Source organism: Electrophorus electricus, chromosome 1, assembly GCF_013358815.1.
Source record: "Electrophorus electricus isolate fEleEle1 chromosome 1, fEleEle1.pri, whole genome shotgun sequence".
NCBI lineage: Eukaryota > Metazoa > Chordata > Actinopteri > Gymnotiformes > Gymnotidae > Electrophorus > Electrophorus electricus.
In genome coordinates this window covers 21,338,684-21,364,248 of record NC_049535.1, presented here as the reverse complement: position 1 = coordinate 21,364,248, position 25,565 = coordinate 21,338,684, and the positions used below count along the sequence as shown (strand labels likewise).

At 53.3% G+C, this 25,565-nt stretch overlaps 1 protein-coding gene across 1 annotated transcript in view; it reads right to left on the bottom strand.

Moving 5' to 3' along the window:
- The window catches only part of unc5a (unc-5 netrin receptor A), a 124,977-nt gene that overhangs the window by 18,068 nt on the left and 81,344 nt on the right, over positions 1-25,565 (bottom strand). The window contains 5 exon segments of the mRNA XM_035533329.1: positions 708-1,007; positions 3,173-3,361; positions 13,453-13,617; positions 23,151-23,331; positions 24,044-24,147. Coding sequence (XP_035389222.1) covers positions 708-1,007; positions 3,173-3,361; positions 13,453-13,617; positions 23,151-23,331; positions 24,044-24,147 — 939 coding nt within the window.

The window sequence follows — 25,565 nt, the reverse complement described above, 5'->3', positions numbered from 1 at the left end:
GGGGCCCAACAGCGGCAACTTGCAAGTGATGGGGCTTGAACCAGCAACCTTCTGATTACCAGTTGACTCACCAATGAGACACCACTGCCCCAATGTTGCACCAAATTCGTGAACCGAATCATGACTTCTGTGCACCTTTACACCCCTAATATGTTTTGGCTATATATGCAGGCTTGCATCTGTGGGAAGTCAACTCCAAAACATGAGGTCGGCATTTGTGACGTCTCTCGGCGATTCGTTATGAATCCCAGAGCGGTTTCCTTGCCGTCCTCAGTCACTGAAGCGAAGGAAGGTGTCTGGCATGCGGGACGGCGGAGAGAGAGGCTCGGGGGCAACCAAGGGGGGCGTTGGTCGGCCCTCCACGTGACGGCCGCTGTGAGCCCATGCTGGGAGAAACGAGCTCTGGAAACAAGTGCGGTTTCTGCAAAACGTTGCCTCACCAAAAGAGCAAGTGTCTGCCTGGCAGAAGGCTTTTACTGTCAGAAACAGATCACGAGCACAGCAGTGTAAGTGCTACTTCCAGCCAATACGCTGTTTACGTGGTTGTTTGCACGGCTCTTTACGCGGTTTCCGGGCCGAGCTCTCTCGTGTCACCTTGGTTCTCAACGCCTGGCTGTAAAACCTATCCCTAAAAAAGTGTGCAATGTAACCACTCCACTTCCACACCAAATCCCCACCCCTTCGCCACACCCCATACTCCAGCTCACCCGTGTTGGGGAGGGTGAGGCGGCCTCCCAGGAAGTTGAACGTGCCGTAGGAGGTGTTGACGCTGTCTCTGGGCAGCGTTTTGAAGTAGCTCTGGGACGAGAGTCGGCCGACGAAGTCGCCGGAGTCGCTTGGCAACTTGCCGTTGTGCAGCGTGTGCGAGCCGTTGGCCAGCGGCTCCAGCAGGGGGCCGTTGCTCATGGAGAACTTCTCGCCCATGTCCAGGCGCGAGCGGAGAGTGCCCTGGTAGCTCGTGGTGGTGGTGGTCAGGTCTGGCTGGATGGTGAGCAAGTGCGAGTTCTCTGTGTGAATGGAAAGGAGGGAGAGGAGAGAGAGAGAGAGAACATACTCATGAGGGAGGAAGAGCGAGCAAAGAAAGAAAAAAGAAGAAAATAAGAAAGAAAGACAGAAGGGGGGGTTAGAGAGAGAAAAGAACAGGGTGAAAGAAAATGACAGCCAAAGAATAAGAAATAAGTGCAACAGCAGGAGTGACGTGAGGGAAAGATTGGGAGAGGGAGAGAGAGAGAGAGAGAGAGAGAGAGAGAAAGGCATTTGTAACAGAACATAAGAGCTGACTATCTGGACATAGAGCAAGCCTGAAATGAACTCTTAATGCTAACTGATCACTCTCTTAATGAGCGAGCACTGAACACTCTCCCCAGTCCTGGCCCTGATCACACTCTCTTAATGAGTGAGCACTGAACACTCTCCCCAGTCCTGGCCCTGATCACACTCTCTTCATGAGTGAGCCCTGAACACTCTCCCCAGTCCCGGCCCTGATCACTCTCTCTTAATGAGTGAGCACTGAACACTCTCCCCAGTCCTGGCCCTGATCACACTCTCTTAATGAGTGAGCACTGAACACTTTCCCCAGTCCTGGCCCTGATCACACTCTCTTAATGAGTGAGCCCTGAACACTCTCCCCAGTCCTGGCCCTGATCACACTCTCTTCATGAGTGAGCCCTGAACACTCTCCCCAGTCCTGGCCCTGATCACACTCTCTTAATGAGTGAGCACTGAACACTCTCCCCAGTCCTGGCCCTGATCACACTCTCTTCATGAGTGAGCCCTGAACACTCTCCCCAGTCCTGGCCCTGATCACTCTCTCTTAATGAGTGAGCACTGAACACTCTCCCCAGTCCTGGCCCTGATCACACTCTCTTAATGAGTGAGCACTGAACACTCTCCCCAGTCCTGGCCCTGATCACACTCTCTTAATGAGTGAGCCCTGAACACTCTCCCCAGTCCTGGCCCTGATCACACTCTCTTAATGAGTGAGCACTGAACACTCTCCCCAGTCCTGGCCCTGATCACTCTCTCTTAATGAGTGAGCACTGAACACTCTCCCCAGTCCTGGCCCTGATCACTCTCTCTTAATGAGTGAGCACTGAACACTCTCCCCAGTCCTGGCCCTGATCACTCTCTCTTAATGAGTGAGCCCTGAACACTCTCCCCAGTCCTGGCCCTGATCACACTCTCTTAATGAGTGAGCACTGAACACTCTCCCCAGTCCTGGCCCTGATCACACTCTCTTAATGAGTGAGCACTGAACACTCTCCCCAGTCCTGGCCCTGATCACTCTCTCTTAATGAGTGAGCCCTGAACACTCTCCCCAGTCCTGGCCCTGATCACACTCTCTTAATGAGTGAGCACTGGGCACTGTCTCATTCCAGCATACACATACTATGGCTTCCCTGTGTTCAGAAAGTAAGCTCCAGGGGACATTCATTTAAACAGCACACCAACAGAAGTCGATGAAAACGCACACAGACACACACACACACACACACACACGCACATGAACAGGTCCCTGTTCACAAACCCCTAACCCTGATAAGAACTCCCTCATGGATAAATCAATTCTTTCTTCTCCTCAGTAACCACAATCAATTTCATACAGCTTTTAAAGCTAGCTTAGGAGAACACGTTTTTAAAAAACTAAAGCTCTTTTCTGGCTTGCTTAAGGCATAAAAAAAAGAATTCTATGTCTGCTGTGTCTCCATTTTCCACTTCGGAGCCACTTTCATTCCTGTCACATCAGATTAAAGGCAAAACGTCAGTGGGAAGAATGTGGTCTTAAATGCAGGGTGTGGCGCTTGAGGGCTCTCGGGCAGAAGACCACCCCCCCAACGTCACCCCCCCAACGCCTGGCGGTGGAAGACGGCCCCCTACGTCACCGTCGTCCATGCTCGGCGTCGGGGACAGGCGTCCGCTCTCACTGGCGCTCTGATGGACTTATTTTCTGAACTAACAGCAGGTGGTGTGACAGAGTCGGAGTGGCGCGTGTGCCGCACAAATACGACACGCTTACACATACACGCAACCGAAACACACACAAGCACGAGAGGGCGGGGAGGGCAGGGTTCTGGCACGCAGCACACGCACGAGGACGGATGGCCACGGAAACGGGTAGAAGAGTGGAAGGATAGCCTACTGCGGCGGGTTGCCCTGTGCGGTGCCCACACACCTGGCTTGGTGGGCTTGATGCCCACGGGCTGGAAGCCGGTGGTGAGGATGGAGGAGTCGGCCACGTCGGAGTCCAGGCCCTCCTTCTTGCGGCGGTACACCAGCACCAATACCACCAGCAGCAGGGCCAGGCACAGTGCCACCGCCACGATGCCCACGTACAGCGCCACGTCCTCGGCACCGGCCGCCGCTATGGGTGGAGAGGGCGGGGAGAGAGAGAGAGAGAGAGAGAGAGAGAGAGAGAGAGGGTGAATGAAAAACAGAGCCAGAGACGGAGAGCCAGAGAAGGAAAGAACGGGACAGAAGAGAGAGAGAAAAGTCAGCATGAAAGGCAGAAAACGAGAGCAGCAAAAGAGGGAAACAGAGAGGGGAAGAAAAAGAAATTGTGCTGCTGGGGAACACTTCCAGCGCGGCTGAACAGCTGGTCTGCGCGCGCGCTCGCCTTCCCGTAACGCGCTTAAAACGGAGGCTGAGCAGGATCGGCTCTACCTTTAACACACGCAGTGTCACGTTTGTTACTGAAGTCAGCAGCTGCTCTCCAAATGCGCGTGAGCCACTGGAAGATCCTGAGGGGCGTGGCCAGAGAGCAGTCAGGCCTCCCTGGGACCAGACCATTGGCCAGCTGGCTTGGGGGGGAGGGGGGGGGGTGTTCCATGGTGAGAGAGGGGAGTGCCAGACTGCTCCCTCAGCACTTCACTGCTGCTGAATTAACAGCCATGATATTGAAAGCCACAGACACAAAAGGAGGGTGGCAGGTAGGTGTGTGTGTGTGTGTGTGCGTGTGTGTGTGTGTGCGCGTGTGTGTGTGTGGTGTTGTTTGGGGGGGTGGGGGAATGGCCAGGCTGTAAACTCTCTCCCCAGCCTGCAGTACGGTCATTCTAGTCAGTGGAGGTGAGGATATGTTGGGGGGGGGAGACAGATGTGTGTGCACGTGTTCGTTCGTTCACGGCACGAATGCTCCGCCCCCAGCGGCTACACCTGCACACACCACTCCTTTTGCTCCACCACCCACCTCTATTTGAATCATTTATATAAAAGTAAATGAACACACAAAATAGACCTATTTTAGATATATTTAAACTAATCACTCAAATTATTAAATTATTTTAATAATTTTGAATACATTTAATTAAATTAAACTAAAATTTTATTAAATTAAATTATTGAATTATAACTTTTAAAAGAGTGTCAAGCTGAAGCGTCCAGGTTAGTAACCAGGCGAAACCTGCATGCATTTATCACACCTCATCCAGACAAGTTAAAGCCCAGAAGCCTCGTCTCTGGAGGAAGGCTTAGCTTAGGCAGTGTATGCAGCATTACACACACACACACACACACACACACACACACACACACAGCTGTGTTTGTTTGGATTCAACAACAGTGAAGTTGTCAAAGGAAATGATTCAATCAGAACTCTTCCACAATCTCTTCTCACCGCCCTTCCCCTGCTACCCCCCAAACAACAATGACAACAACAATCGTCTCGGTGACAATTAAGAGAGCTGCCAATTACAGTTCTGACAGCGGCGTGAGTTTAATTAAACTCCATCCTAATTGTTAATCACACCCTCAGTCGCAGAGTCGAAATAAATATCATCGTCGTGGCAATCAATTTGTGGTTAGACTTTCTCGATAAACAGCGACTGTCAGATAGGTCCCAGTTAGCTCCTTTAGCGCGCCGCAAATTGACTTTGAGTTTGAAATAACGTACGAGGCGCGACGCACCAGTGCGCGCCCCCGCACCGAGAGTCTCGGCGATGCAAGTCTGCCAGTGTGGTAGAAAGAAGCCGGACGTTTTGGTGCGGGCGGAGAGGTGGAGGCCTTCTCGGTGAAGAGGTCTCACCTCAGGCAGGCTCTGACGCTCTGTGGAGAGTGTGACGACAGGAGGTGTGGGTGGCGGTGGAGGAGGCGGCCAGAGTACGTTCACACGGGAACGGCTGAGGTACTGGTGTTGTCGCAGCAACTCTTCCGCGGAGTGTGCGAAGGAGAAGGGGCCGGAAGAGGGGAGGAACGTGAAAGAGTAATGACGGGAAAAGAGAGAAGGTGAAAAAGTGAGTGTGTGTGTGTGTGTGTGTGTGTGATGGCAGGTGTGGAGGCAGGATAAGTTGAAATAAAATGCACCATAAATGACCGCCAGCCTGCAGCCACAGGAGTCTTAGAACTGCTTTCGTTTGAGATTCAGCCCTCTGATTATGTGTGTGTGTGTGTGTGTGTGTAAAAATCATCCGTGTGCGCATGTGTGTGCGGGCGAAAGTCTCCTGAACAGTTTGAAAAAGCCACTGAAACGGAAGGCCAGCTGGAACCGTCGCCGGTGCCAGCGGTGAAAGACCTGGGCACCTGGGTGAATGTACTCCGGCACGTCCGGCACGTCCGGCAGCCTCCCTCCCCGAGCCTGCCGTGTGACAGGTGCCTTTGTCCTCGCGGCCCCTCCCCTCCGCCCCGCCCTTTTGTTCACAGCGTAAAGCTCCTTGGGCTTATCAGAGCATCAGCGGGTGGAGTTTTTATCGGAGCCAGCAGGTGCCACACGGGACCAATTCCACAGGCTAACTATAGACCCGGCGCACAGAGCCATCGATTTTCATGCAGTGGGCCAATAATTGAAAGGACGTCCATCACAGATTAATTGACAGAGTTAATCAGGTTTATAATTGGATAGATTCTACCTAATTCAGTAAGGCTGGTCCTCACCACATCTACTCTTATAATCTCACCCTCGCTCTCTCCATCACCATCTCTCTTTCTCTCTCTCTCTCTCTCTCTCACACAATTCCTTCTCCACTTGATTCAGGCAGGAAGGGAAGTAGTCGAGTTGCTGTTGATTCCTCCACCCTCCCTCCCCTCTTCTCTCTCTCTCTCTCTCTCTCTCTCTCTCTCTCTCTCTCTCTCACACACACACTCACACCCACCCACACACACACACACTTGCTATCCCTCTTTAATCACTTCACAGCTCAGAGACTGTAACATAATGGAGACCCAGAAACTGCAGGAAGCCAAGTGTCTGTAGGTGAAATTGTCTCACTCTGAAGTGTGAGAGAGAGAAAGAGGGGGAGAGAGAGAGAGAGGGAGACACAAGGAGAGAGAGAAAGAGAGAATAGATGTTGACCATGGCCTCTAATGCACTGGCCTACTATTAAACTTGTCCTCATACTCTAAATACCCTTAAACTTCTTTAAGCACCCCACTGACAACAGAACGATGCATCTACATCTAGACCACACAGTCTAGGAAGTCTCTAGAACTTGGAACAACAATAAATCGCTAAATTAATCTCTAAGGAATGCACAGGCCAAACACACGGACATTATAAGCTCAACTTCAACCCCGTTTCTAAGATCCACGGGCAGTTTAGCCTGACCGAAAACAAACATTGGCAGGCAATATTTAAACTTCTGTGCAAGAGCGCTCCACGGTCCCAGAAAGAACACCCCGAAAATGAGGATTCGCTCGCAGTTTCGTGCACGTTTCCTCGCAGTGCCCAGAACGAGAACTTCCCCAAGAGCATTCCGTCAACAAACTCGTTGCCCTACACAAGCCCACCCCAGCTCTTGGTAAGACTCAGCTACCCGCCTGTCTGTCGTCAGGAGCCCATGTATACCCTGCGCAGCATGCCCTCTTTGGCAGCAGCAAGCTCTATAACACCTGTCACTGGAAGCCAGCCCACCTGTCAGTCTCCAGTCAGATCACGGAACGGCATCTCCAGGCAGGTCCACACGTTCACTGGGCCTGGCCCGGCCTCGTCCTCACCCCGAGCTTTTTGTAGACGGCCCAGAATTCATTTGACATGGTGACTGTGCGCACCGACTCCTGAGGCGCCGGGGTCTTGGTGGACCCCCCCCCCCGAATGACAACTATATTATGTCATTTTAATGTCTAGCATTTTAAAAGCATTTCGCATATTCAAAATATACAAGTGGTCAGCGAAATTCGTTGTTTTTTTTTCCTGTATCTCCTTTAATAAGATAGAAATGGACTTGGGTTTCACTGGGTGGAGGCTGCCAGCTTGTTAATAAAGTCCCTCCTTCCCAGCGTAACACAGTCGCCACGACGCTCACGTCCATTCCGGCAGCCTGTTAGACTGTCGGACCCTGCGGCTTCGCGGGATTAGAGCGCCTCCCTGCTTCCTCGCTGTCTTGCCCAAGCCTGCGGCTCTGCCCTGCGTCGATGTGCCTGGCAGCTGACTCCAATCGCGAGTCCTAAAAACAAGCCTCTGCCTTCACTTTCCCCTCGGGCTCGCTGTTTTGCGGGCAAGCCGACCGTTCCGCACTGCCAGCGCGTCCCGCTCGTTTCGCCTGCCTCTAACGTTTGCTGTGAAGGTGTCTGTGTATCCCAACTCCGCAAACGGCAAGCCTGTTGCCCACACCCCCGGGCCCACGCTGCCTTCTGATGTCTATGTAGCAAATGCGACTAAACTTCAGTTGCTAGCGGTAACGGCCGACCTAACAACTTGACGAGCACCCCTGGCAACCCGTATCAGCTCTGCCAAGTCATTCCCACCTTTCCCCAACGCAGGAGACCTCAGTATACAACAACAACAAAGTCACTCCAACCCCAACCCCTACCAAGACATCAAAGTCTTCTCCCACTGGCCTAACAAGGGGAGCCCAAAGTTCAGATCTGACGGTTCTACCATGGAGAGTTCCATCACAACTCTTTCATGACCAGCCAGACTCATGTTTGATTGCCTGGTCCGGTCCAGGCATACAACAGGTGCCATTTCAGATTTCTGTCTATGAAGGAGTCTTGAAAAGCATTTTGCAGTGGGCAATTCAAAAAAGCAGGAGGGGTGGTGGGTGTTTGGGCAGGGGGGATACCTCCTCTTTCAGCAGGAGTGTTGAATCAGGCCTTTGGCTACTGCGTGCTCGCCCACCACGCTTACACGGCGTTAAACCCGAGCTCCACGCATCCTTTCTGAACGAGCCAGCGCTTAACAGCAACACCGTCCGCGCGCGCACGGAGCCTCCCGCAATCTGAACCGCAATCATGTATTTTCATTCATCTTCTCCAGCTCACGTAAGGAAGCGCTTCAGGGCCTCCACCTCCTCCTCCTGCAAACGCTGGCGGTGAATCTCCACGGCGTTGACCCACTAGCTGTTGAATTAGTGGCGGCGTGATGGAGTGATGGTACACTGAAGGCTGCAGTCCTGTTGGCAGGAAAGCTTACTGTAGGCCTTCCCAGCATCCCACTACTGACTCAACAATTCATGCTCCCCTTCTCTGTCTCTCTCTACCTCTCGCAAAAAAGCCCTGTCACTTCTATTAAAGTAAACTGTCTAATCGATGGATGCTTGACTGTTTAAGGCAAGTGAGTCAGAAATCGGGTTTATACATTATCCCAGCTGACACAATGAAGGTTTTCCCCATTTTATTTTTAGTGAACTCCACTATGCAGTTCCAACCCCCCACCCCTCACACACACGCGCACACTTACACACACACACACAGTATCCTGAGTATAGTATATAGCGTACTGTGACTCGTCTTACATAGTCAAATTCCCTCATCTCTACACAGGTCTAGTGTACAAATAAATATGTAAATATTAGCAGTCCTGAGTACGCCGTTAATCACTTGTGCTTATGTACTACTTTTTGTAAGAATATGTATGCCAGGGGAGAGCTAAACTGCTCCTCCTGCAACGATATCACCACGACTCCATCTTAACACACGCTTTCCACCAACTCCAACGCCCAACTATTAAGTGTCAGTATCGATATGCTTTTCTGCAGAGACATTTTAATGTTTATTTCACATATTCTGGAAGCTCTTCCCTTTTGTGCACATCTCTCAGGATATTTCTGTTTAGAGAGCCTACATGTAAGTCCATAAGGTAAAAAATGAAGCCCAGATAAAGAGGGAGCCGGTAAGTGCGGGCAAAAGAACCTGCGACTGGCAAACTGACTAATTAGGGCAAACCTTACACACTGTTATTTCTACTTCAATCCAAATCTTTCTTGATTAAAGTCTTCAGTCTTTGCAACACCCTGTAGAGATCTGAGTAATGTGTTAGGATCCTGAAGTAATCAAGCAATGATGTCCTCCCTTTCACCAACTACTAAAATACGGCACTAAAGTACACGCGCACACGCCCTGCTCAGCTGTAACGCCTCGCCCAGCTGTAACGCACACGCCCTGCTCAGCTGTATCACCTTGCCCAGCTGTAACGCACACGCCCTGCTCAGCTGTAACGCACACGCCCTGCTCAGCTGTAACACACACGCCCTGCTCAGCTGTAACGCACACGCCCTGCTCAGCTGTAACGCACATGCCCTGCTCAGCTGTATCACCTCGCCCAGCTGTAACGCACACGCCCTGCTCAGCTGTAACGCACATGCCCTGCTCAGCTGTAACGCACACGCCCTGCTCAGCTGTATCACCTCACCCAGCTGTAACACACACGCCCTGCTCAGCTGTATCACCTCACCCAGCTGTAACACACACGCCCTGCTTAGCTGTATCACCTCGCCCAGCTGTAACGCACACGCCCTGCTCAGCTGTATCACCTCACCCAGCTGTAACACACACACCCTGCTCAGCTGTAACGCACACGCCCTGCTCAGCTGTATCACCTCACCCAGCTGTAACACACACGCCCTGCTCAGCTGTATCACCTTGCCCAGCTGTAACGCACACGCCCTGCTCAGCTGTAACGCACACGCCCTGCTCAGCTGTAACACACACGCCCTGCTCAGCTGTATCACCTCACTCAGCTGTAACGCACACGCCCTGCTCAGCTGTATCACCTCACCCAGCTGTAACGCACACACCCTGCTCAGCTGTATCACCTCACCCAGCTGTAACGCACACACCCTGCTCAGCTGTATCACCTCGCCCAGCTGTAACACACACGTCCTGTTCAGCTGTAACACACATGCCCTGCTCAGCTGTAACGCACACGCCCTGCTCAGCTGTATCACCTCGCCCAGCTGTAACGCACACGCCCTGCTCAGCTGTATCACCTCACCCAGCTGTAACACACACGCCCTGCTCAGCTGTATCACCTTGCCCAGCTGTAACGCACACGCCCTGCTTAGCTGTAACGCACACGCCCTGCTCAGCTGTAACGCACACGCCCTGCTCAGCTGTATCACCTCACCCAGCTGTAACACACACGCCCTGCTCAGCTGTAACGCACACGCCCTGCTCAGCTGTAACGCACACGCCCTGCTCAGCTGTATCACCTCACCCAGCTGTAACGCACACACCCTGCTCAGCTGTATCACCTCGCCCGGCTGTAACGCACACGCCCTGCTCAGCTGTATCACCTCGCCCAGCTGTAACGCACACGCCCTGCTCAGCTGTAATGCACACGCCCTGCTCAGCTGTAACACACCCACCCTGCTCAGCTGTATCACCTCGCCCGGCTGTAACGCACACGCCCTGCTCAGCTATAATGCACATCTCACCCGGCTGGAACGCACATGCCCACTCAGCTGGAACGCACATCTCGCCCGGCTGACTTGACAGGGTCTGTGGTAAACCCAACCGGTCTGACGTCTCCCTCCTTCTCTGAGTCAGTTCCAGATTCCTCTGTGCAGGTCTTTCCTCCCTCATATGCCCACAGCCTACATTCAACTCTCCACTCTCACTCCCAGCCCCTTTAGCGAGTTCGCCGCTAGCTTCTGATGTTGACACACACATCCTTGACTACGCCTGCCTATTCCTTATTCCTTCACTCCCGTTGTTCCGCTTCAAGGATCCTTTCACCCTTCCCAAGCTTTTTCTGGCTTCAGCGTTTCGGCACCCAATCCACCCCCCGCTCCACACTAAATGACCACCGTTGTATTCAGCCAGAAAAGAAAGTGCATGAAAAAGAGAAAAATGCATTGAAAACCCTCCAGACTGGGGGGGTGGGGGGGGATCCCAGTCAGGTTTCAGGGATGGAGGCACAACTTTGCTTGCAAGCTCATCACAGTGAGTGATGTCGTCCCCCCTCCCCCACCCCCTTGGACCGGAGCGAGCCACCTTAAAGAGTGTATTCCCTTCTTCCGCTGATAAATACGACCCAGCGGGCTCCGCGGGCATTATCGCAGGGCATTAGTCACGCCGAACCCGGAGATTTCTCATCTCGCGGCCAACCGCGGCCGCGCATGCCGGGATGAATAATGGTGGGCTCCCGAGGTCGTGGCAGAGCGGCACCTGAATTCTCCATGGTGAAAGTGACCGCCTCGCCTCCCGCGATGCTGGCTGTGATTAACCCCGTGATCAGTCCTGGGGTTAAGGAGAAGGACCGAGGCGTGGGCGGAGGACCGGGTCACCGAATTGCGTCGACTGCCGCAACTTCTGCAGTTGTCATTAGCGCTGCTGCACCAAAGGAGGCAACAGAACTGGTGGAGGTCGCGCGATCTCGCGCACCCGCCCCCTGCGGCGCGCTTTCGCTTTGCTGCCAGCCCGACGGCCTGGTGTCGATGGCGCCGGGCTGATAATTAGAAAGACTGGTGAGGGTGGTAGCGCCATGTTTGTGCCGTGATTGCTCCGCGACACCCCCCCACCTCCAGACTCGGGTCCTATAATTGCACCTCTCTCCGCACCTCCCGACCTGCTACAGAGGGAGCACTGTAATGCCATGGCCTCCCAATCATGAGCAGCAGTTGATTTTTGTTCTTAAATTTAGCAAGGAGCAAATTCCTCATGGGCCGAACCTCCCTTTCTCTCTCTCTCTCTCTCTCTCTCTCTCTCTCTCCCACTCTCCCTCTCTCTCTCCAGTAGGAGACAGAGCCCACAATCTTTGTTTGAGTGAAAGTTTCCCCGGGCAGCTAATTATAGCCAAAACCCGTAGCTGCTGAGCTGAGAGGCCGAAGCCAGCAGGATTTCTGCCTATTGCGATGCATCACGGGCCCATTGTCTGCAGACGTACATCTGCTGGGAACAGATTGCGATGAGAATTGTACTGTGGCCAGCATTCTACTTCACTCTGAATTCTGCCTATTCAGAGAGTGTGTGTGTGTGTGTGTGTGTGGTGGGAGAGGGTATTTAAAGCATGCAGGGTGCTTGTGTGTGTGTGTGTGTGTGTGTGTGTGGTGGGAGAGGGTATTGTGCTTGTGTGTGTGTGTGTGTGCGCATGAGAGAGAGAACGAGAGAGAGAGAGAGAGAGAGAGAGAGAGAGACAGGGGCATGAGACCAAGCTCTTAATCCTGAGGGATCATTCAACACTAAACCTGAGCAAGAGAGAGACCCACACGAGAAAACCACTTTGGTGCTGAAGACAGCCCCGCCCACGCCTGGCATAAACTCACAGGTCCTCTCACCCCTGAGACACAGCTCACAGACCAGTTCTCTCTGAGCATGTCTCATCCCTGGATGCCAGCAACATCGCTTATCCAAAACCACAATACCACAGTGAGTGCTCTGATCCAGGAGTGTGTGTGTGTGTGAGTGTGTACGTTACTTTACTAAGAGAACACGGGAACATGTTTTAAGGTCCAGCTGCTTCCCCCCCACCCCCACGCTGCACTGACTTCACCCAATTTGAGGGAGAAACCAGTTGAACGGTGAACAACATCCACCATCTGCTCTCAGCGAACCCTCCACGGTGCAGCCACACAGACCAAGTTCGGAAAGATAAAGGCGCGGTCCTGGCCATTGTCACATTAAAATGCTTCTGGGCAGGACGGGCAGTTAAAAGTACGTAAATGCGGGCCAGGGTGCGTGTGGCGTGATGGATGAGGGGTGACGTGGATGTCAAAGACGGCCCGCACGCGCCGTGGAGAACATGCGCACGCCGGCAGCTCGCGCATCTTGCTCTGCCTAGCTGAATCCTAAATTCCGTTTTTACGGAGCGTTTCCCAAAAATGCCATCTCCACAGAGGAGCCCCACGAGGTACTCTGGATGACTGATGCTGGAAATTATTCACCCCGTGATGTGAAAGTCGATGGTGCAGTTTGCGCCTGCATGCTTATGTGGGTTCTCGACCAGATTAATACCAAAAAACGCCAGTGCTTCAGATCCTTAATAAGGCTCCTGTTGACATGTTTACGATCTCTAATCTGGAAGATGTGGGTGGAGACAGACGGCTGTTATCCAGAACGCTGTGCGCGGCTGGCGGGCTCGGAGGGTTCTGCCGGACATGGTTAACATGCGACTGCCCTCCAGGCGGGGACGTGGCTTGGCTGATACTCACTCCGGGGGGCAGGTCTGCCCTCCAGGCGGGGGCGTGGCTCGGCTGATACTCACTCTGGGGGCAGGTCTGCCCTCCAGGCGGGGGCGTGGCTCAGCTGATACTCACTCTGGGGGCAGATCTGCCCTCCAGGCGGGGGCGTGGCTCGGCTGATACTCACTCTGGGGGCACTGCTCGCTGGTGCAGTTGAGGGACTGCAGGTCCAGGCCCTGGCAGGCTTTACCCCCGGTACCCGGGGCAGGTTGGGTGCACTCCCTGCTCCGCCACATGGTACAGTCCGCGCCGCACGCTGACCACTTGCTCCACTCGCTCCAGCCGCCGTCCACTAAACACACACATGCCCCACACACACACCACACACACACACACCATGGACACAGACGCAGGAGAAAATAACTTTTGTCATTAGGTGCAACAGAATATATGTGGTTATTATAAGAAACTGACCATGTAACACGCACGTGTGCGCACACACACACACACACGCGCGCGTGCGTTTCCCCAATGCACACTGGTATGGTAGTGATGCAAGGAGACATTTATTCTCTGCCTATGTTTTTTGGGCTAGTTTTCTCCTTGCTGTGTTTCTGTGGAGCACAGGTGTAAAATAATGTGGCTTCCACAACCCAAAGGCTGTCAAGCTGGTGCCAGTGGGTGCTATGCCTGTCTTTCTCTTAAACTTGCCTAGAGGTACACACACACACACACACACACACACACACACACAAACACTTACGACACAGCTTGTGACCACAACATCAGGGAACGAATTGATTTGAGTAGCTGCTATGACCTATAGTTACCTTAAAAATTGCCCCCCACCCCCAATTATGAGAATAAACAGTAGGAGGCATTTGAAACCATGGAAACATAAATGGTTAGGGGGCAAACACTGTGTGTGTATGTATGTGTGTGTGTGTGTGTGTGTGTGTGTGTGTACATGTGTGCAATAGAGCACAAATTTAGCATTTCTTCCCAAGGAGGAGCAGGAGAGCCATGTTGTGTAAGGAGAGGGGTGTGATTATTCTGCAGTGGAGGGCAGGCGTGCGGGGGTGGGAAACGGCGTGTCGTTAGGGCTACTCGGGGCAGTTAGCAGCAGGACTAAAGGTGAGCGAGGGCGCAGGCAGGGCTGGGAAGGTTCCCGCCTGGATAATGAGCCCTCTGGGGTCTGCTGGGATTTTCCTGCTCTGCACCAGAAACAGGAGCTGCACTGACTCCCACCCCCGACCACAGCAACACTGCCTGTTGCCACAAACAGGTCTCAGATCAGTTCTGACCCCTCATTAACCTGAAAAAAAACCCCCAAAACAAAACACAAACTCATGCACGCGCGCACCCACACACCCACACACACACACACAGCAGTGGTCTGTTTTTACCACGCAGCCCTAACACACTCCTCTGCCGCAAAGGTACAGTGACTGAAGTCGGCGATCTCGGGTAAACCGCAGGTTGATGAGAGCGATATTTGGTCACGTGACTAAGGTGGATAATTAACTATGGCTAGAATGGCTCAATATGGCCGGGCTCATACAGCTGGGTGAGAACCTACTGGTTGTGCCAACATACGTGTATGTGCGCGCGTGCGTGCGTGCGCAAAGGCTGGGGTAGTGTAGACCTTAAGGGGGTGTGGGTATGTGTGTGTGGGCGTGTCTGACATGCTGACAGCGCTCTCGGTCACAATTTAACTTGCCACATTTGGCAGCGAGAGCAGAACCAATCAGGTGATTGTCCTTGCAGGGCAGACAGCCTCATTATACAACGGCCTATGGGAAGGGGGAATTAGAATGCTAACCAAGACCAACTCTGTAATAAGAATCAGCTGCCTTGAAACCAGAAAATGACTTATACCTAAAACGTGTGCGTGAACAACAGCGGAAGACAAAGAAACATTCAAGCTGCTTTTAGACTGCGAGTTAAAACGCTCCAAACTGGTGCTGTCTTTGTGCAGTTCCTGGTTCAATTAGGTTTCCGTGTTCGAGCCGTAGGTGGTGGTTGTGCATCGTTTTGACCTTTGACCATGGTCCAAATGGTATTGAGCTTCCTGGTTCCATGTGTTTAGAGTTCAGGGCAAAGGTCAGGCACGTGTGGAAAAACCCTCTTTGCCTGTCTGAATTGGGCCCTGGACAGGTCAAGGCTGTGCTGTTTGCTGTGTTTTAGGAGTCGCATGCACACGTCCGCCGTCCAAACAAAGTAGAAAAAAAACGGGAGGGGGCGGCTGATCACCATATGTCCTGGGCGAGGCAGATGTCCGGGGCGAGGCAGATGTCCTCTATGGCAATGCTGTGAGATTCGGATCATCATGCTACAGATACAGGAGAGGGGGAAGGTGTGTGTGTATACATGTGTGTGTGCATGGCTGTGAGGGACACCTGTAATACAATAACGCAGCAGCAGGTCTGATTGGCTGCCTGGTCAAGGACAAACGGAGAAGGCCATTGGCGCTGCTCTTTAGCAGGACGGCAGAGGACGATTCGACTCGCTGACTGACCGGAGCTCACTCCAGCCTTCTGTGGTCTCCAAACGAGGAGAGATGTCGAGACGTCGAGACTGCGGCCGCCTGGAGCGGCAAGAAAGATGCTGCAGAGGTTTTTGGGCCGGTTCCCGTCCACAGGGAGCGCGGCCACTGATCGGCCATCCAGGCTGAGGAGGAAACTAGCCGCTAGGAAAACGCTGCCATTTCATTTCCCTCAGTCTGCAGGCGTGATAAGCCCATCGTCCCCTGTACAGACCTGCCCCTGTTATCGTCCTTACACACACACACACACACACACACACATACCTTCTCCGCCTGTTCGCTACAATCTAGCAATTGGTATTCAGCCAATAATCTATTGGTGACGAGAAGAAGACAGGAAGTGGCGGCGGAGGAAAGGCGGAGGGGCAAATAAGTCTGGGGGTGTGGCAAACAGGGCTGGGAGGGGCAAATGGGTCTGGGGGTGTGGCAAACAGGGCTGGGAGGGGCCAAGAGAGAAAAGGTCTCAGTTTGGTTGGTAGACCAGGCGTGGACGGCCACGACGACGAAACGCGTCAACAAACACGAGCCTCCCTGGCTCTTTTCACCCGACAACGCCCATCCGCTCTCGTGCAACCTTCTGGAAATTAAGTGCTATTTTTTTCCTTTTCACGTGTGTGATTTGAGGCGCCGCCAAAGGACGACACCCTCTGCCATCACAGATGCACCCTGTGAAAGCTATTAAAGCTAATCGCCACTCGGCCTGGGGTGCCGCCTGTGTGCGCTGGAGAGAGGAGGAGAATGTGTGTGCATGTCGATGGCTTTGTATGCTTTTTTGCAGGTGTGGGTTTGTGTGTGTGCGCGTGTGTGTGCGTGCGTGTGCAGGTGCATTAGGATTTGTGTGTGTGTGTGTGTGTGTGTGTGTGTGTGCATGCGTGCACAGGTGCATATGTGTTAAAAATCTTTGTGTCTGTGTGTGTGTGTGTGTGTGTGCATGCGTGCAGAGGTGCATATGTGTTAAAAATTTGTGTGTGTGTGTGTGTGTGTGTGCGTACTACAGCATTGGCTCTGCGTTGTGCTGTGCGGAAGCTCTGATGGGCGCCTTCGGCCTCAGCGGGGTCACGCTGGCCATTACCACATGCTGGGCCCCTGGGCCAATGCCGCCAGCCCTGATTGCTCTATTGTGTTACTGCACTAGTTTTGCCTTCTGAAAAGCTGTGCTTTCCTAATTACAGTAATGGAATACACAGAAAGAGGGATTTCAATTACATAAGGACACTTGCTGCTCTGATGCTGGAAACCTACGTGGCCAATCAGGCTTTTAAAAAGTTTGATGATTGCAGCACTCGCCAGGCATGTTGGAAGTTCGTGTTCTTAGCACACATGCCACGCATGCACATACACACACACACACACACACACACACACACACACACACGCACAGTGCGTTTGTGAGCTGGCGTCATGTAGGAGGTGTATGTGTGTGTGTGTTCGTTCCTCAGTGGAGTTGCGTGCCGGCATGTCCCCTGCTGTGGTTGTGGCTGGTGCCATGGCTCGGGCTCCTGGAGCCAGCGTGTAAATGATGATTTAGGCCTTTCCTGGTTGCCTGCCGTGACCTGATAAATCGGGGATGAAGTCTCCCATGTAATTTTTAGGGCCTGCAGTTGTCCGTGTGTGTCTTTGTGCTGTGATAAATGTGTGCACAGTGGGGGGGGGATTGGGGTCATTCTCTTCCCCTCATACTCTCATGCTCTCTCTCTCTCTCTCTCTCTCTCTCATGCTCCCATTCTCTCTGTCATACTCTCTCTCCTTCCCTCTCATGTGCTCAGGCTCCTGCTCTCTGTCTGGCTTCTGCGCGACGCTGATTCATCTATGGCCAGGATGGCATGTTGATGTGTTGCAGGTCTAGCTGGGGAGCCGACCGCACGGGGGACCCACAGGGCAAGCACACGTGGCCCTCAGGAAAAAATATCATCTCCGGGAGCCAAGAGGCAAAGCCTCTGAACTTAACACTGAATGAAACAGAGTTGCCTCGTCGACCCCCTCCCCTCGGTCACTCTCTCTGTCCACCTCTCTCTAAATCTGCCCCCCCAAACTGCCTCTCTAACTGCCTCTCTAACCCTACCTCTCTCTCTCTCTCTAACCCTACCTCTCTCTCTCTCTCTCACCCTACCTCTCTCTATCTCTCTCTCTCTCTCTCTCTCTCTCTCTCACCCTACCTCTCTCCCTAACCCTACCTCTCTCTCTCTCTCTCTCACCCTACCTCTCTCTCCCTAACCCTACCTCTCTCTCTCTCTCTCTCTCACCCTACCTCTCTCTCTAACCCTACCTCTCTCTCTTACCCTACCTCTCTCCCTCTCCCTCTCTCTCTCTCTCTCTCTCACCCTACCTCTCCCTAACCCTACCTCTCTCTCTCTCTCTCTCTCTCACCCTACCTCTCTCTCTAACCCTACCTCTCTCTCTAACCCTACCTCTCTCCCTCTCTCTCTCTCTCTCTCTCTCTCTCTCTCTCTCACCCTACCTCTCTCCCTAACCCTACCTCTCTCTCTCTCTCTCTCTCTCTCACCCTACCTCTCTCTCCCTAACCCTACCTCTCTCTCTCTCTCTCTCACCCTACCTCTCTCTCCCTAACCCTACCTCTCTCTCTCTCTCTCTCTCTCTCTCTCACCCTACCTCTTTCTCTAACCCTACCTCTCTCTCTAACCCTACCTCTCTCCCTACCTCTCTCCCTCTCTCTCTCTCTAACCCTACCTCTCTCCCTCTCTCTCTCTAACCCTACCTCTCTCCCTCTCTCTCTCTAACCCTACCTCTCTCCCTCTCTCTCTCTCTCTAACCCTACCTCTCTCCCTCTCTCTCTCTAACCCTACCTCTCTCTCTCTCTCTCTCTAACCCTACTTCTCTCCTTCTCTAACCCTACCTCTCTCTCTCTCTAACCCTACCTCTCTCTCTCTCTAACCCTACCTCTCTCTCTCTCACCCTACCGCTCGCTCTCTCTCTAACCCTACCTCTCTCTCTCACCCTACCTCTAACCCTACCTCTCTCTCTCTCTCTCTCACCCTCTCTCTCTCTCTCTCTCTCTCTCTCTCACCCTACCTCTCTCTCTCTCTCTCTCTCTCTCACCCTCTCACCCTACCTCTCTCTCTAACCCTACCTCTCTCTCTCACCCTACCTCTCTCTCTCTCTCACACCCTACCTCTCTCTCTCTAACCCTACCTCTCTCTCTCTCTCTCTAACCCTCTCTCTCTCTCTCTCTCTCTCTCTCACCCTACCTCTCTCTCTCACCCTCTCACCCTACCTCTCTCTCTAACCCTACCTCTCTCTCTCACCCTACCTCTCTCTCTCTCTCTCTCTCTCTCACCCTACCTCTCTCTCTCTCACCCTACCTCTCTCTCTCTCTCACCCTACCTCTCTCTCTCTCTCTCTCTCTCTCTCACCCTACCTCTCTCTCTCACCCTACCTCTCTCTCTCTCTCTCACCCTACCTCTCTCTCTCTCTCTCTCACCCTACCTCTCTCTCTCTCTCTCTCTCTCTCTCTCTCTCTCACCCTACCTCTCTCTCTCTCTCTCCCCTTCTCCCAGCCACCATCTTTCCTCCTTTCCACGCATCTCTCACTCGGTTTCCCATTCGTACTCCTTCCTCTTTTTCCCTTTACCCCCCCCCCCCCTTCCCATCGACCTGCTCCACACCTCCTGTGCTTCCTTAACGGCCTCGCCTTCATTTCCCCGCCTCGCCCTCCCTTCTATCACTACCTTCCTTCACTTCTCACATTCTCCCTCTATTTCCTCCTGCCTCTCTCTCACTCTCTCCTCTTCTCTCTCTATCCTCTCTTCCTCCCCTCGTCAGCTCTTCAGGTCGTCTCAATGCAGTGATGCTATTTGTGACCTAATCATGTGAAATCCATCCCCGCTCACGCTCCCTGCCGAGCGCTGCAATGGGTTTTATTTGCATGCTGTATTTTGTGTTACTTACGGCGCAGCGTAAAGGTGACGTCTTATTAAATTACATTCGCTGTGTGTTTTGTGCCGAAACAGGAGACAGGCTTAAGTGGCTGAACTCGTTCACAGAAGAAGGGGACCGTGAACTGGAGGGTGGCGGGGTAGAGAGAGAGAGAGAGCGATAGATAAGATAGAGAGAGAGAGGGAGGGAGAGAGAAAGAAAACTACAGCTGACAAGAAGATTCGATTTCCTCTGCTGTTTACTAAATGCTGGCATATTTTCCCCTGGTCTCTAATGTCTTCATGATTCTGCCGTACTGGCCCCTGGAACGGCCCCCACACCGCCAGATCATCGTCTGGAACCAGAACATCAGCAGCGCCATTCCAAACTGCCCAGGATCCATAAAAGCTGAAGAAAGCCAGCCAGCCTCCTCTCCTTCTTTTCTCCATCCCTAAATCTGTTTCTCTCTAAATGGAGAAGTGCACGTGTTTGTGTGTGTGTGTGTTGGCTTGTGCGTGTGTGTTGAGAGGCGGGGTTATGGCTCGCTGCTGCTCACGTGGGTCCTGCACAATGGCCGCCTGTCCCGTGCTCTGCTCGCGTGGCTTAGCATGCAGCCATGGCGGGTTACGTCCCCTCGCACGCCCATATGGCAAATAAAGAGTGCAATTAGCCATGAACAATTACAGCAATAAGCAGCAGCAACACAACAACACAGCAAGCTAACGAGACCAGGCATGCTGTTAACGCGCCGAGAGCTGCGAAGCAAGCTAACCGGCCTTGTGCCGCCGGCCCCAGCACCCAGCTAGGCTAACGCTAGTTCTGCTAGCTATAACAGGCAGGCCGGTCGCGCGGCCTCAGGTACAGCATGGTGGGGCGAGCTAGCCCCCTCCGGGGTTAACGGAATGGGGGCGGGGACGCGGGCGCTGTTACCTGGACAGGTGGCCGTGCAGGCGCTCGTCTGGACGCTCTGGCCCTCGCAGGCGGTGCCTCCGTTCAGGGGGGCGGGGTTAGTGCAGCTCCGGCTCCTCTTCTGCCAGCCGCGGCCGCAGACGGCGCTGCACGCCGACCATGTGGCCCAAGTGGACCAGCCGCCGTTCACTGCTCGCCACAGCCCGAGACCGGCACGGGGGAAACCAACACAGCAGCTCAGGGTTACCCGACGAGCGGAGAGCCTAGCACAGAAACAGCTACAACAGGCCTGTCTTGCAGGAGCACAACGCCCCCCGGTGGCACCAGTGTGTTATGTCAATGCCGCATTCACTATCCGCTTCATTCTGGGCGTTTTTTTTCTCCGACCGGGCAAGGGCCGGGCCGGAGGAGTACCTTTTGAAAAGCCGCTTAGGAAAAGGAACAAAGGGCAGGGTGGCATGAAGTTTTGCATAGAAACATGACCCCCCCCCACACACACACACACCTCCAACCCACAACGGGCGACGGAGGGACGCCAACAGTAGCGCTAACGCCGCGTTGCCGGCTACGTAAATTCAGAAGGCATCGGATGAGGAAGGGGCAGGTTCTCCCAACAAAATGGCCGCATTGAAGTGGGCTGGGAGACTTAGAAGTACATCATGCCACTAATGTCAAGGCACAATGGCTGCCATCAGCCTCACCGACTGTATTAATGAATGCTGATGCAAACGTGGTTCTGGAAAATTCCGCAGGGTCCCCACAGCAACGCGCTGACTGCTCGATTAAATCCATGGAAGGGGCGGGTACCGGCGGTTTCATTTCTTCCTGCTTATGTGACGCTTACGCCAGCCCTCCCGCAGGTACAACTCCAATATATTGCTTGCGAAACACAAAAGCCGGCTGGATTCCGTGATGGCATGAGGTCCAAAGTTCACTTTGTGTTTTTAATCAAGTCCTGTTCTCCCTCCTCTCACTCCGTCTCTCTCTCTCTCTCTCTCTCTCTCTCTCTCTCTCTCTCTCTCTCTCTCTCTCAGCATCCCTCTGCTCAAAACAAACCTGACTTCTCCTGGTCTGCAGGAGTCGGGCTTCTGATTTGTTGTCTGCAGCTTTGATCGGGAGGCAGGTGTGCACGGGCCTGCTGTGGGCTCCTCGATCCCGGGCTGACTCACTTCCACAGCCCCTCCAGCCCTGGTGATTGCCCCACCGCCAGCGGGCAAATTGCTGCGCGGTGGACCCCGGGGGCCCTGATTACCTCTTAGCACGCGCGTCAAAACCGGACTCGTTAAAATGCATCCCCACCCTGCCTTCCGCGGCACGAATAAGAGCTCTTACTCCACCCACAGCACGGTCGGGTGGAGAGCGCCACGAAGGCTTCACATCAGAGAACCGACATTTTAATGTGATGCCATTGGGGTGGGGGGGGTGGGGGGGGGAAACGTCAGGGCCGGGTCTAATGGCTCTTTTTGATCAAAAGCCATTCACTGAGAATTTTTCTATAATTAATTTTTACAATGGTGGCAAATTGGCCATCACTTAAGAGAACAGTGTGCAATTTGAACCTGGCAAATTAGAAGGCAGGGCTCCCTGCTATTTGGGCACCATTTTCCTGCGTCTGTGTGAGGGCCTCAGCGTGATTGACAAATTGAGAAGCAAACAATGAGGCGAGAACGCGAGCGGTTTGGCGCTGGAGCCGCCTCGCCCGCCTCGCTCGCCTCGCCGGGCATCGCTGCCCCCTCTGTCACTTGCGTGGGGTTCAGCGGCCCAGGCTAATCTCGCCGATGCTGCTAATAAAATGCAATGTGCTGACCGTGTTACTTCGTTATTTTGTGGCCAGATGCCACAAAAGGTTTTTTTTTTTTAATTACGTAGATATTTAAAGTTGATCTTTATCCTGTTTCAGAGTTATGTGGTGGGTCCCCCCATTACTACTTCATAACCAGTTTACTAAGCTGCAAGTTAAATATTAAGGGAAAGATTAAAGCTAAAATTCAGAAGAAACTCCGGCCTGCTTAATTCGGTGCTCCTCTGGAAGGCTGGAGCTCTTGATTTCTGCCACTTGCTTTGTTGGAGGTGACTGATTGACTCTGCCCTGATTAGCTCTGCCAAGACTGCACAATAAAGGTCAACTGTCTTATCAACCCTGTTCATTGTCCATTTGTGACAACAGCCTATTGCCGCCGTCCGGGGGAAGAACCGTAACCGTAAAGACACAAACTCATATATTTCGCTCATCAATTACTTCCGCCTCGTGATTCTCCAGCCAGCAGTGGTTGCTTCCGTTACGGCAGACGCTTTGCGGCGGCGTGGGCGGTCTACTTTCGGAGCGGCGATCAGTGATGTCAGTACGCAGTTACTGGCCAGGCAGCATGCGTTAGCTTGTTTACTGGCTGGCTCGTGGCCGCCCCAGTCGCTGGGGCCACGCTGTCTGTCAGCCCCACCCCTCAGCGAATCGCTTTTGATTCGGGGGTCGAATCCCATCTCCAGCTTTTGTGTGGCGGCTGAAAAGGTGAAAGCCCCCGTGCAAGGCACGGGCGGCTGGGCCCGGGGACGAGACTCACCGTAGACAATCACAGCAGCTGCTGCGCTGCGCCGCCGCGCCACTATGTTCTTGGCCAAGCAGGTGTAGTTGCCGGTGTCGGCCAGCCGGGCTTGTTTGATGATGAGATTATGGTCCACTGTGACGAAGAAATTGGGGTCAGCCTTGGGGTCGATCAGTTCCTCGTTCCTCTGCCACTCCACCTGGAGAAACACACACACACACACGCACACAAAGGCATTTTGCGGCCTCGTTCTGATGCCATTGAATGGAAATGTTCCTCTGCCTTTGCAGGGCCCTTCACGGGGCCGATCCTGGAGCCTCCGCCGGGGAGCGGGAGGGGGCTGAGATGCCGCAGGCGTTTAATTTTGCTACTTGAAAAACAATAAACCAGCCCTCGAGGAGTAGTTTAAGAGCTGAAATGTTCATCACACAGGACTCGGTGTCCTGCTAGGCCCATATCTCATTGGCCTCCTTCATTTCCAGGTTACAAATGTACTAAGGGGACTAAGCACTGAAATGCATTCGGTGGAGAAGGCATTCTGGGACGTGTTGGAAGGCAGAAACCGAGTCAGCTTGGAGTTAAATATTTCATGCGGCGCTCGTCTGTGCGGCCGGCGCGGTAACGGCTGTTGTTATTGCGCCGGTTGGAGGCTCTGGCTGGCGGTGGGAGCTTAAACAGCTGGCCGTGGTCTGGTCCGGTCCCACGTTCTGCGTCCCGCGCACACCCGCATGCATTATTAATGGGGCTGGAGGCGATGCCAAGCGCGTATGGCTGAGCCTGTCGTATGCGTCCAGCTAACAAGATGGACACCACGCTGCTATGCATGGTGGAAGAATTGGCGCCTTTACACGGAGGCAGAGATCACGGGGGGGGGGTCGGGGGCGGCTTGGCCAACAGACGGACTTGCTCACCTCAGCTGTGGGTACACCCTCTGGAGGATGGCACCGGAGTAGCACTTCCTGGTCGAGCGCCACCTCTTTACCCAAGGGCTCTTCCTCAAAGTTCTTCCTCAAATCTATGAACCAAGAACATAAATTAGTGCGTTTTGACCAAACAGAGGAACATCTCGAGCGAAGGTAGCAGCTCTGCAGGAAAGGCCTTTCTAATTATAAGGCTTTATTAGGGTTTTCTATAAGGATTAGACGTCCTGAACTACTTTGACCTCTAAGAGTAACCCAAAGCCTTATAGCACTAACGAACTTCTAGTTATGATAGTAAGGTAGCTTTCTGCAGGGACAGGTGCATGTTCTTGGCACCAGTCTCTGTTTGAGCCATGCCTTTGTTTGTTTGTTTGTTTAGGTGCTGACCTTCAGCATAGGGCCGAACGCTTATTTGGATCTGCCTGGCTGTGCTGGAGGATGGCTGGCTGTAGCCCCCGAGGCCTCAGCAGAGCACAATTTCATTAGCCCCCCTCCACACACACACACACACACACACACACCACACACACACACACACGTACGCAAAGACACACACACCGCTCTGCGGTGTGGCACAAACCCTTCACCCAGCCTACGGAGACGAGTGTTGATGCGAGTCGGATTGCATTCGGTCGTCCGAAATTACATTAGGGCGGATAAAGATGGGTTGTCCCAGCAGCAATGGACGTCAAAATGCTTTCAAAACTGAGTCCGCATCGATGCTTATGGCAGAGAGCGGAGCGCGGCCAGGGCGCGGAGGCGCCGTCGGACATAGCTGTCCTTGTGGGAGATCTGTTACTGCGGAGCTAAACAGCAGAGTAACTACAGGCCAACCGGGGGGGGGCGTGACCAGCCACTCTCCATGAAGACATCACCGCCGGCCACGTTTCGCTCTTCGGGGGAAAAAAATGAAATAAATAAAAGACCATGTCATGCCTGTCCATAGCAATCATCTCTTACCAAAGGCTCAGGGGGGTCAGGGGGGGATGTGGCTTCACCGTGTTCGGTTTAATTAAACTGGATTTAATGGATCTGGATGACGCAATGGATGGCGGCGGGAGGTATGGGAACGGCTGGGACTTTGAGCACCCGACTCAAATGAGGTTAAGTTTAGACCGTCTGTGGGGGTCCGGCCGCCTTCCGCTGTGACGTCTCCGGTTTAAACGATGCGCGTTTCTAAAAGGATTAATAGAGGAGAGTTCATTAAAAAAAATGAAGGAGAAATAAACTGAGACATTTCACGGGTTCTTTCCCTCTCAGATCTGAGGCCAAGGAGGGGAGAGACGGCCTCTTTGTTCTCTGAGCAGATTTACGAGCAGTGCGCGGAGATACATCATAAATCCAGACTGATTGCGGGGTGCTTTCATCATTGTTTTCAGCTATGGATGAAGCTGGCTGAGAAAAGGGACTCGGATTGACTCGTTTGCGCTCCCTCCACAGAGGGGAGCCTGATAGACGACCCCCGGCCCCCACCCGGTCCATGAGCCAATATTTCGGGCCGTGTAGGAAGCGC